The sequence below is a fragment of the Carcharodon carcharias genome, chromosome 21, assembly GCF_017639515.1.
Source record: "Carcharodon carcharias isolate sCarCar2 chromosome 21, sCarCar2.pri, whole genome shotgun sequence".
Taxonomy (NCBI): Eukaryota; Metazoa; Chordata; class Chondrichthyes; order Lamniformes; family Lamnidae; genus Carcharodon; species Carcharodon carcharias.
The window spans coordinates 11,857,350-11,870,075 of NC_054487.1; the positions used below are offsets into that span (position 1 = coordinate 11,857,350).

Sequence of the window (12,726 nt, forward strand, 5' to 3'; positions counted from 1 at the left end):
TTTCCAAATGCCCCATTATTACTTCCTTAATAATGGATTCCAACAATTTCCCAATGACAGACATTAATCTACCTGGTTCAATAGTTTCCTACTTTCTGCCTTCCCCCCTTTTTGAATAAGGCCGCTATATTAGCATTTTCCAATCCACTGGAACCTTTCCAGAATCCAGGCAGTTTTGGAATTTATAGCCAATGCATCCACTGTCTCTGCTGCCACTTCCTTTAATACCCTGGGGTGTAGGCCATCAGGTCCAGGGGACTTGTTACCCTTTAATCCCAATAGTTTGTTCAGTACTTTTTCTCTAGTGATGGTGATTGTTCTAAGTTCCTCCTTCTCTATACCCTCTGCATTACCTGTTACTATTGAGGTGGTACTAGTGTCCTCCACCGTGAAATCTGAGGCAAAATATTGATTAAGCGTCTCTGCCATTTCTGCGTTCCCCATCATTAACTCCCCAGTCTCATCCTCCAAGGGACCAACATTCACTTTAGCTACTCTCTTTCCTTTAAGAGTGTGTGTGTCTGTCTAATGCTTCAGGCACTTGATTGACCAAAAATGTTAATATGTCATCAAGTGATGGTGTCTTTATACTCTACCTCATAAATCATGAAAAAGCAATTTAAGTAATGTTAGTGAGTGAATGAATTAAGAATTCAAGTTAAAAATTATAAACATTAAAAAGTTTACCAAGAAAACTGGAAACCAAAATTATAGACAGGCCAGATGACAATAAGGACAACCTTTACTCTGCATCATCAATTTTTCCAAGAGAAAATAGATCATTTTGCTTGGATGAATTGAAGCAACTTCCCAGCATTACCTTTTCTCGCTGAAGATTCAGATGCTTGGCTTTATCATCCATTGACTTGGTTTCTTTCTCATTGGTTTGCTCGACATCTTTACCTGCGCTTACACCCTTCTGCTTTTTATTCTTGGCTTCAACATTCTCTTTCATTTCAATACGTAACTTGGGAACAAAACTGCCAAAGCAGGTATCAACAAACGCTTGGACACTGTTTGTTGGGTATGAAAGTAAGTTAGCAAAACTCTTTTTTGTAGATGGAGTTGGAGAAGATTCTCCGGGTGCAGCAGTCTGAGAACTGCAAGTTTTTAAATCATCAATTTTTTGCTCATCTATTCCATTAACTTTTGAGTTCAAAGGTGCTGTCCAGGTAGGATCTGTTCCAACCTCTGGGTCACACAAAGGTAATTTATCATGCTTCTCGATATCCATTTGCCCTACATTCCCAAAATAACTGTTGATATGGTTTGCCACAAAGTTATATGTTTCTCCAAAATTTGTAGTGACGTAGCTAATATGAAAAAGACTCTCTTTATCAATTGCATTATTATTACTGGATGGTTCCTTAGCTTTATCTTTAGGTTCTAAGCCAACAGGCGTGGTGGAAACCGAGTGGACGGTATTCTCTATTAGTTGGTTCAGATCTGAACCATCCTGAATTTTATCAGGCTTAGAGGCGGTTCCTTTCCTTGAGCTTTCACATGGCATCTCTATCTGAGTTTCTGAAACTTTCGCTGAAATATTTAGGCTGGGCTTCAATCGTACAAGTTTTCCAATGAGCTCAGTGTGTGTGTTACTGACAGCTTTCGACACAGAGTCTAAAGTGCTCTTGATGCGCGACATGCGATGCCTCAGGGGTGTTGATCCCTTTGGAGGGGAAGTACTCTGCTGCACAATGCTGGTATACAAAAGAAATTTGTGCTTTTTCAAGTTAGCAAGTAAGTGCTACTCCTCTTTGGGTCCATTTTCAGTGAATGTGCATGAGGGTAGCATGGGCTTTATTACTGGACGGTTCCCTGTTTCGATAGTGGTCTCGAATGAGTGAAATGATCTATCTGTGTGATAATTCTTAAGTGCATAGTCCTCTGGGATGACAACTTAGCTGAAAGGTTTTGCACTGTTTGTAATATACAGGTAGCTTTCAAGACTCGAACTCAGACATAACTGGGAGGCTGCAGTGCTTCACACACTCCACAATGATCCGTTGCTTTGTACGTCACCTGGTCTCCCTCTCGGTTTCTGAAAAATAAAACAAAGATCACCGTGAATTTTTTTGAAAGTCTGGACTGACATCAACAGAATAGCTTTAGCAAAGTACGAATTCTCTTTGTTATTGGGGCAAATTTAAATCGTTGAAAGAATCACATGAATTATTATATTCCCTGTAACAGCATAACCTGAAAGCAACGTGCGAGTTTATATTTCATTGTTATTAATATACCAGCTTAGATACCAATATGAAGAGAAGAAGAAAAAAAAAATCACACAGGTCAATAAATTTTCATGTTGTAAAGACACTCAAAATGGTCTCACCACTAGTGGCCATGGTTGTATCTAGAAATACCTGAACTTTGTGCCATATATCTAAAACTCAAAGTATTTTCTCTAAACAGAACTCAAGATAGGAAAGATAATATCTGTAACTTTACTGTGTGATCTCATTCACACAGTCTGAGAACTATGCACTCAATATTCTGCTTCACCAAAATCACAGTAACAAAACAGAGATTTCCCTACTTGCTGGTATGTCTGACTGAAATTAGTTAATGGCCTTCGCTTGCTCTCTCAGCATGTGAATGTGAATGTCCTCCAAACTCAAGACATGGTTTAGTTACAAAAGCCACTTATATCTTACAGACGGAGGACTGGTGACAACATTTTCTTGTGGAAGAACGTACTGTAATCCAATGTAACAATTCATGAGACAAAACATTAGTTGATGATTGGTCACTGAAGAAACTAGAGTTAAACTACTGTTGATGTGTACCAGCTATCTGATGATGGTAAATTGAGATATTTTTTTAGTGCCCATCCCCACCAGTCGCTTTTTCTACTGCACTGAGTTTTTGCATGCACTAAAGGTTTTTTGGTTATGAGCCAGATTTTTCACTGGTTGAGAGCCAGAATACTTTGTTTTAAAGTTCCAGCTACTCTAAAAGAACTCAGCTGAAATTATATTCCTTTTATGTTATGAATTAACAGCAGCAACTTGCAAAATTAATACAGAAAAACATCCTAAGGCTGATTTCCATATTCAAGGTGCAACCTGCATCTTGTACCATAGCAGAGAATCCAGAATGTAAATAATCAAAACAAAAAACAAAAAACTGAGGATGTTGGAAATCCAAAACAAAAACAGAATTACCTGGAAAAACTCAGCAGGTCTGGCAGCATCAGCGGAGAAGAAAAGAGTTGATGTTTCGAGTCATGAGGACTCGAAACGTCAACTCTTTTCTTCTCTGCCGATGCTGCCAGACCTGCTGAGTTTTTCCAGGTAATTCTGTTTTTGTTATGTAAATAATCAACGCTGCCAGTAAGATTTTCAACATATGGTGGATGTACAAGATTTCTATCCATACCTCCACTCGAACTCCGAATACCATCCAGCAGCACAAGTATAAATTTTGTAACTCAAGACTGCTTAGTTTGTCAAGGGATAGCAATTTGAGTAGTCTACTCTCTGATGAAAGACACAATTGGAGTGAGACAAATGCTAAAAATCTTTTCACTGATCTGGATAATCGCGAGAGAAGCTTGGTGACAAAATAAGAGCACCATAATGGTTTAAGCATATCGCTACTAATGAACTAAATAAACCTAGTGATACCAGTCTGAGGCCTTTTCCCATCTGCACTGAGATCATGAGTTTTGCTCTCCATATTCCTGTTGCTAAATGGAATGATAACAACAGAAGCATGGTACAGAAGAAAATCTGCAAACGATAGAAATCCAAATATGAGAACAGAAAATGCTGGTAATACAGAGCAGGTCAATGAACAGTACAATTTGGGACTCCTAAAGATGACAGACCCCAATGTAAACCAATGTTTGTCTTTCAGATATGGACTGACCATTTCCATCATGTTTAGCTCAGGTATTAGGCACTAATTTTACAGTCTTCAAATAAGGGAATTAGCACAGTGACTTTGAATGATAAATGTGAATTCTGGAGGGAACATGTCTGCAGTTATGCCTACAAAATAATAAATTGTTAGGACGAGTGTTAAAAGCTTTTCCTTTCCACCTCCTCCACCCTCCAGTTCCAATTTTCCCCCTTTTGACTGCTGCTTGGCTATGGTCCCATGAACATGTCACCCTCAAAGTACTGCCATACAATGACCCACCCCTTCATGAGTGATTAGACATATTGAATCACCCAACCACAACGGACGTCACAAGCAAGCCTGATACCATACACCATCGCAAGGTGCCCTAAGAGAGCAATCAGGCATAGAAACCCGGGCTAACCTCTCCACCACTTCGAGTTGAGGTTAATTGTGCTTCAACTGCTACCTGATTCAAGTAAGCGCTAACCACTAACTCAACCAGGAGGAGGAGGCTTCATAAATATCCCCATCCTCAATGATGGGGGAGCCCAGCACGTCAGTGCAAAAGAGAAAGCCAAAGTATTTGCAACAATCTTCAGCCGGAAGTGCCAAATGGATGATCCATCTTGGCCACCTTCTGAGGTCCCCAGCATCACAGATGCCAGTTTTCAGCCAATTCGGTTCACTCTATGTGATATCAAGAAACGGCTATAGACACTAGACACTGTAAAGGCTATGGGCACTGATAATATTCCAGCAATAGTACTCAAGACTTGTGCTCCAGGACTAGCCATGCCAACAGCCAAGCTGTACAGCTACAACACTGGCATCTATCCAGTATGTCCAGTCCACATAAAGCAAGCCAAATCCAATCTGGCCAACTGCCACCCCATCACTCTATTCTCGATATCAAAGTGATAGAAGGTGTCGTCGACAGTGCAATCAAGCAGCACTTACTCAGCAATGGCCTGCTCACTGACACTCAGTTTGGGTTCTGCGAGGGCTACTTAGCCCCTGACTTCATTTCAGCCTTAGTCCAAACATGGACAAATTGTTAAACTCAAGAGATGAGAAGAGAGTGACTGTCTTTGACATCAAGGCTACATTTGACCAAGTGTGGCATCAATGCACCCTAGTAAAACTGGAGTCAATGGGAACCAGGGGAAAACGCTCGGTTCGTTGCCATCATCCCTAGTACAAAGAAAGATGGTTGTGGTTGTTGGGGGTCAATCATTTCAGTCCTTGGACATCGCTGCAGGAGTTCCTCAGGGTAGTCTCCTAGGCCCAACCATCTTCAGCTGCTTCATCAATGACCTTCCCACCATAAGGTCAGAAGTGGGGATGTTCGCTGATGTTTTCACAATGTTCAGCAACATTTGCATCTCCTCAGATATTGAAGCAGTCTGTACCCACATGCAGCAAGAGCTGGACAATATTCAGGCTTAGGCTGATAAGTGGCAAATTACATTTGTGCCACACAAGTGCCAGGCAATGAACACCTACAGCAAGAGAGAATCCAACCATCTCTCCTTGACATTCAAGGACATTACCATTGCTGAATCCCCCTCTATCAACATCCTTGGGGTTACCATTATCAGACGAGAAACCGAGCTGGGCTAGCCATATAAATACTGTGGCTACAAGAGCAGGTCAGAGGCTAGGAATCCTGTGGCAAATAACTCACCTCCTGACTCCTCAAAGTCTGTCCACCATCTACAAGGCACAAGTCAGGAGTGTGATGGAATACTGTCCACTTGCCTGAATGGGTGCAGCTCTAACAACACTCAAGATGCTTGACAATAACCAGGACAAAGCAGCCCACTTGATTGGCACCCTGTCCACAAACATTCATTCCCTCCACCACCGATGCACAGTGGCAACAGTGTACACCATCTACAAGATGCACTGCAAGAACTCACCAAGGCTCCTTAGACAGCACCTTCCAAACCCAGACCTCTACTACCTAGAAGGACAAAGGCAGCAGATACATTTGAACACTACCATCTGCAAGTTCCCCTCCAAGTCGCACAGCATCCCAACTTGGAACTCATATCACTGTTCATTCACTGTCGCTGGGTCAGAATCCTGGAATTCCCTCCATGGACTGCAGCGGTTTAAGAATGCAGCTCATCACCACCTTCTCAAGGGCAATCAGGGATAGCCAATAAATGCTGGCCTAGCCAGCAACACCCACATCCCAAGAAAGAATAAAAAGAAACCCATGACCTTGTGCTGGATGGCTCAGTACCACACCAGATAATACTTCTATTGATCGCCTAGTGGCTAGTGTATGAGTAATTTAAACCTATGTTTCATCTTATGTTGGTACTTGACAAGGTATGCTATCATAAAACTGTAACCAGTGAACTACAAGAACAAAGCTCAGTTGGTTTATAAAGGCCAACCAAAATGCTGACATTTCAGGAGATTAATCTTAAAACTACTGAGATCATCAATGTAATTGAAACTGGAAGTCATCTTAAATAGAAACAATTCTGACATTCACAGGAGGGAATCAACTGCTTTCTAAATATGCAAGAAAATTTTCAGAACAGCAAATGCTTGCTTATTCTACAGTATCAGTCAAGTAAATTGAAAAGCTTTACGGCATGTTACTCACAAATTCACAATATGGCTGATTTCATTGAATTCCCTTATCAGGTTGTACTCAAAGCACATCCCCTATCTCACCTTGTGAATCATTCAAGGAGTTATCATTTACTTCTGACTCAACTCCACCGATACATCATCTGCAGACACAACATTAGCTTCCACATCTTCTGATGTCAGTCAACTCCACACCACCAGCACCTCACTTAATACCCAAGGCCTCTCTGATTTTAGACATCTCATCTTAAATAAGTTTCTCTAGTTAAACATGGGGAAGACCAATGCCATCATCTTCAGCTCTTGCCACAAATACAGTACTCTTCAGTAAGAAGCCACCTCTGATAATAACAGGGTATAACAATAAAACACAGGGCTTCTGATTCATCCTCCGCACATCAACAATAAAGTTACATGCAAACAAAAAGTGAAACATATCGTACATGCCAGTACATTTACATGGAAGGCTGTAATTATTCTCAGTTAACTCGCTTCCCAATGTTATTAGAAATACTTATAACACACCTCTGAAACATGATCCTGAAAATATAAGTAACTTCAAAACCTTATAGAAAGCAAAATATACTTCCCCTAAATCCTTACAAAATGTATTCAATAAGTTAGCTGAACTATACTAACAAGACAAATGTGGCAGGTAGGACACAAGAATCAATCTTAGAACACCTCAAATCAAACAGGGATTGGTGGGGCGAGGGAAATCAAGTAGGAAACCCACTTGTGCTACTACCCAGCAATCCTTACTGGAGGCCTGCATGTAGAGAAGACAGGTGAAGCCAGACTTCTATGGTAAACTGTTGCAAAGACTACAGACAGATTGACAATGACAAAGAGGAAAAATGCATCACAGTCACAGGGAAATAAAATAAAAGCAAAATACTGCTGAGGCTGGAAAATTGATATAAAAACAAAAAGTGCTGGAAAAACTCAGTCTGGAAGCTTCAGTGCAGACAGAAACAGAAACATTTTGAGTTCAATACACGAAGTTCTAACCAGTTCCGAAGAAGCAGAACTTGTAAATTTAATCAAAGCCATTTACAGCCTGTGGTGGAGGCAAAAATCCAATTGGAGAGAATTGAATAAGGAGTGTGCAGAAGCTCTCAATGCTTTGGAAATGAAGATTGGAGCTGGGGTTGTAATTTGCAAGGGTCTGGCTTGATGGGCAGCTGGAAGGAGGAGACACAACAGAGGACACTGAATAGATTGCCTCAGCCTTAACAAATGAGTCCACATGCATCTCTCACTTGTTTTGGGTGCCAGGGCGGAGGATTGGGTTTGAAGGAGATGGCAGATAGTGATGAAGCCAGGAGATTATCTTTGCTCTCGGGGATGGTCCTTGAAGAGCAGGAAGCTTTTGCTGAACAGTCAGAGGTTGGATAAGGCTTTGTCTTAACTAGTCCAGAAAAAGACTGGTCCAGCCAACCAGATTTGGGTGAAGAATGAGCAATCCCAGTTGTATGTTGAGAGGTTGGTGGGGTGGGGGGCTTCATATCTGCCCAATTCTTGTACACAAATTTTTATACATACCTATGAATTAGGAGAAGTAGACCATTTGGCTTCTCATGCCTGTTGCGCCATGCAATAAGATCATGGCTGATCTGATTGTGGCCTCAACTCCACATTCTGCCTAGCCCTGATAATCTTAGATTCTTGATTGACAAGGGAGTCAATCTGCCTTTTAAGTACCTCTGCCTTAAAAATATTCAATCACCTTGCCTCCACCACACTCCGAGGAAGAGAATTCCAAAGGCTCACGACCCTCAGAAAAAATTTCTTCACAAATGGCAGATCCCTTACCTTTAAACTATGTCCCCTAGTTCTAGACTCTCCCACAAGGGGAACACCCATTCAGTATCCACACTGTCAAGTCCCCTCAGGAACTTAAATGTTTCAATAAGATCACCTCTCAATCTTCTGAACTCCAATGGTTACAGGTCCCGCCTGTCCAACCCTTCCTCAGGAGATAACCACCCCCCTCACCCACCCCATCCCCGCCACATCCCACCCACTCTATCCCAGGTATCAGTCGAGTGAACTTCTCTGAACAGCTTATAACACATTTATATCCTTTCTTAAATAAGGGTACCAAAACTGTACACAGTACATATGAATTAGGAGCTGGAGGAGACCACTAGGCCATCAAGTCTGCTCTGCCATTCAATAAGATAGGCTGATCTGATTGTAACCTCAACCCCACATTCCCACCTACCCTTGGTAACGTTTTACCCCCTTGTTTATCAAGGATTTATCTAGATTTGCCTTAAAAATATTCAAAGGCTCTGCTCCCATCACCTTTTGAGGTACAGTTCCAAGGACACAGAGAGTAAAAAATTCTCATCGGTCTTAAATGGGCGATCCCTAATTTTTAAACTGTGACCCCTAGTTCCCTGTCAAGACCCCCCCCCCCCACTTCAGGGTCTTATATGTTTCAATCACCTCTTATTCTTTTACACTCCAGTGGATACAAGCCTAACCTGCCCAACCTTTCCTCGTAAGGCAACCTGCCCAATCCAGGTATTAATCTAGTAAAACCTTCTCTCAACTGCTTCCAAGGCATTTACATCCTTCCTTAAATAAGGAGCTCAGTACAGCACAACAGTACTCCAGATATGGTCTGGAGCAAAGCAAAAAAAGATGCGGGACATACAGGAGTTGGGGGGGGTGGGGGTTTGGCTGGGTTTAGAGGCACTGACAGGGTGAGGGTCCTCTAGAGGTCCAACTCTGAAGCCCCACTGACAGGGAGGGGAGGGGGGGTTTGGCTGGGGTTGGAGGCATTGACAGGGTGAGGGTCCTCCAGAGGCCCAACTCTGGCCAGCAGAGCCCCCACTGACAGGGGGTGGGGGGTTTGGCTGGGGTAAGAGGCACTGACAGGGTGAGGGTCCTCCATAGGCCCAACTCTGGCCAGCAGAGCCCCCACTGACTGGGGGGGGGTGGGGTTTGGCTGGGGTTAGAGGCACTGACAGGGGGGGTGGCAGGGGGGTTAGAGGCACTGACAGGGTGAGGGTCCTCTAGAGGCCCAACTCTGGCCAGCAGAGCCCCCCCTGACAGGGGGTTTGGCTGGAGTTAGAGGCACTGACAGGGTGAGGGTCCTCTAGAGGCCCAACTCTGGCCAGCAGAGCCCCCCCTGACAGGGGGTTTGGCTGGAGTTAGAGGCACTGACAGGGTGAGGGTCCTCTAGAGGCCCAACTCTGGCCAGCAGAGCCCCCCCTGACAGGGGGTTTGGCTGGAGTTAGAGGCACTGACAGGGGGGGTGGCGGGGGGGTTAGAGGCACTGACAGGGTGAGGGTCCTCTAGAGGCCCAACTCTGGCCAGCAGAGCCCCCCCTGACAGGGGGTTTGGCTGGAGTTAGAGGCACTGACAGGGTGAGGGTCCTCTAGAGGCCCAACTCTGGCCAGCAGAGCCCCCCCTGACAGGGGGTTTGGCTGGAGTTAGAGGCACTGACAGGGTGAGGGTCCTCTAGAGGCCCAACTCTGGCCAGCAGAGCCCCCCCTGACAGGGGGTTTGGCTGGAGTTAGAGGCACTGACAGGGGGGGTGGCGGGGGGGTTAGAGGCACTGACAGGGTGAGGGTCCGCTAGAGGCCCAACTCTGGCCCCCACTGACAGCCCGGGCCGGGCCGGGCCTAACCCACTGAGAAGGCCGAAGGTGAAAGGCTTACCCGCCCCGCGAGCCGCATCGGACATCCTGACCGCCCCGGACGGAGACGGCCTGTAGCAGCTGTCCGGCCACCGACAGACGACCATCCGAGAAAGTAGCCGCTCACCCCGCCTCCTCCCTCGCACGGACACTGAGGGACACTCCAGGGACTGGGCCTGGGCCTGTCAATCACCAACACCCCCCCCCCCCACCACCTATCGCAGCCTCCCATTGGCTGAGTCCGGCAGGCCACCACCGGCCTCCTCCAATCAGAGAACGGGTTGTCAGGCTGACCCCGCCCTGCGGCTGTCTATGACGTAATCACAAGGGTTACTGGCGGTCAGTGGTGTAGGGACACTTCCCAGTGCTGACTGGAGGTAAAAGTGGGTGGATGTCAGTTAAAAACACTCATGGAAAGTCAGATAAAAAAGACGCCCTCTTGTTTTCCAACTTTATTGGTGGGGGAAAGGTAAAATCACAGGCTTGTCAACAATTGGGAAATAATCCCAGCTTTTCAGCTTGGGATAAAATTAGAAAGGGCTGGAAAAGCTCAGCAACATCTGTAGAGAGAAAAACAGTTAATTGCAGAGTTCATTATGACCCTTCATCCTGAGTTTCAAAGAAGAGTCATATTGGACTCCAAACATTCTTTGCCTCTGGAGACAGTGGACAAAACATGAAAGTTCATATTCCCTGCCACTGGAGGGATATTCTACACACAATGTATATAGCAATATATTAAAGAGCTGTGAAAGTCCTTGATAGATCTTTGCTAACAAGATTACTGAATATATTAACTTTCAGTTAAATGGCAACAAAAGACTTTGCAGAGATTAAGCTATTTGGATAAGTGAAATTTTGCTGGATGCTTGTACATTTTGTTGGGATTTTCAATTTTGGTGATGACTGAATAGTTTAGATGACTCAAGGAAATTTCAATGAAATTAGCATAAGAAGTTCAGTCCAGCACTTCAACAGATTTTAGTTACTCCCTGGTGGTTTAGGAATTCAAGGAGGTCTTGTGGTGCAGTGGATCATGCCCCTTTGAGCCAGACACTCTGGATTCAAGTCCCACTCCAGGACTTGATGGCCAAGGAAGCTGTGTTCACAATGTGGCCAAACAGGTTGAGTATCACCTTGTGAAACCTTCCAACATGTCTATGGCAGGTGGAAAGAGTGGGAGAGATTCCTGGTCAGCCATGTTATGGAAAGAAATTGGAGTCTCTACCATCACTATCCATAGCTCCAGGCTACAAAATGCATGTAAAAGTGTAGGTTGCTCTTTGGAGGGCAGGTTGACTCAGTTGACTGGTGGCTGGTGTGGATCAGATTGGTGCCCACAGCATGAGTTTGATCCCCCTTCTGGCTGGGGCAGATTCAGGACCTGCCTCCTTGCCCTACCTGTGGTGGAGGTCATGTCACTGTAGCTTGGACCTGCCTTTGGACAGAGAATTTAGGAATTAGTGAGTTTCAGTAAATTATTGGAAGTATCAGAAAGTACATTGTAAAACTATAAACATATGCAATGTGCTAGCCTCTGTAGCCACTGGTCATCGTGGTGGTGCATGCCAACTCACAGGGGGTATTGCCATTTTCCTCTGTCATCAACTAGTAACTCCCAGGTGCAATAATCGATGTCTAGGGCCTTCATATCTCACTTACAAGCATCTTTGAATTTGAGCTTTGGGCATCCTATCCTACTGGTCACCTATCTCTGGCTATCTCACCTTGCAAAAAGTCCTTGGGTATGTGAACGTCTTCCATCCTGCAGAGTCACCGCTGTTTGATGCCTGCTAACAAAATTGGGAGCTCTGTCTTTCAGAGGACTGCTGCTTTCGTGATATTGTCCTTTCAGGATGTAACCACAATGTGATGCAGACAGCAAGATGAAAATTGTTAAAGTTTTTTTTCTTGATAGCTGTAATTTATCCATGTTTCACAGCCACACAGCAAGGAGCTGAGAACACAAATTATTTACCAAATATATACTTTAGAGGCCCATCTTAACAAGAAAAAAAATGCTTGAACATGATCCCTCACATGAAATAATCTTAAAGCACTTTTAGAGTGCAGTAATTGTTATCACATAGGCAAACACAGCAACCATTCTGCAACAACATTATCCCACAGACAGCAATGAAGGAATGCCTAGTTAATCCTTTTTCTTGGTGATATTGTTTAATAGAGGAGTATTGTCCAGAATGTCCTGCTCTTCTTTGAATCAAACAATGGAATCTTTAACATCCACCTGAATAACAGACAGGAACCTGGGTTAGCAATTCATCAAATATATAGTACCTGCAATCATCACAGCCTGAGGACATTGCTGCAGCAGATCCTTGGCACTAGCATCATAAGCTGCTTCTTCAATGATCTTCCCTTCATCATAAAGTCAGGAATGGGGCTGTTTGCTGACTTTTCTACAGTGTTCAGCATCATTGGCATCTCATCTTCTAATGAACCAGCCTATATCACCACACAGTTAGATTTGGATCACATGCAGGCATGACCTGACATAAATGTCAGATAATGATGACCTGAAACAAGAGAAGGCCTAGCCATCTCCTCCTGACATTCAATAATACTGCTGCCAAGTCACATCAACATCTTGCAGATCA

General features: G+C 44.1%; 1 protein-coding gene across 2 annotated transcripts in view; it reads right to left on the reverse strand.

The window, feature by feature from the left end:
• Positions 1-1,746, reverse strand: part of pnpla8 (patatin-like phospholipase domain containing 8) — a 66,433-nt gene extending 64,687 nt beyond the window's left edge. For both annotated transcript variants that reach the window (XM_041215988.1, XM_041215987.1), the window contains exon 1: positions 821-1,746. In XM_041215988.1, the coding sequence (XP_041071922.1) occupies positions 821-1,645 (825 nt within the window). In that variant the 5' untranslated portion in view covers positions 1,646-1,746. The remainder of the gene's footprint in view (positions 1-820) is intronic.
• Positions 1,747-12,726: the final 10,980 nt, after the last annotated feature.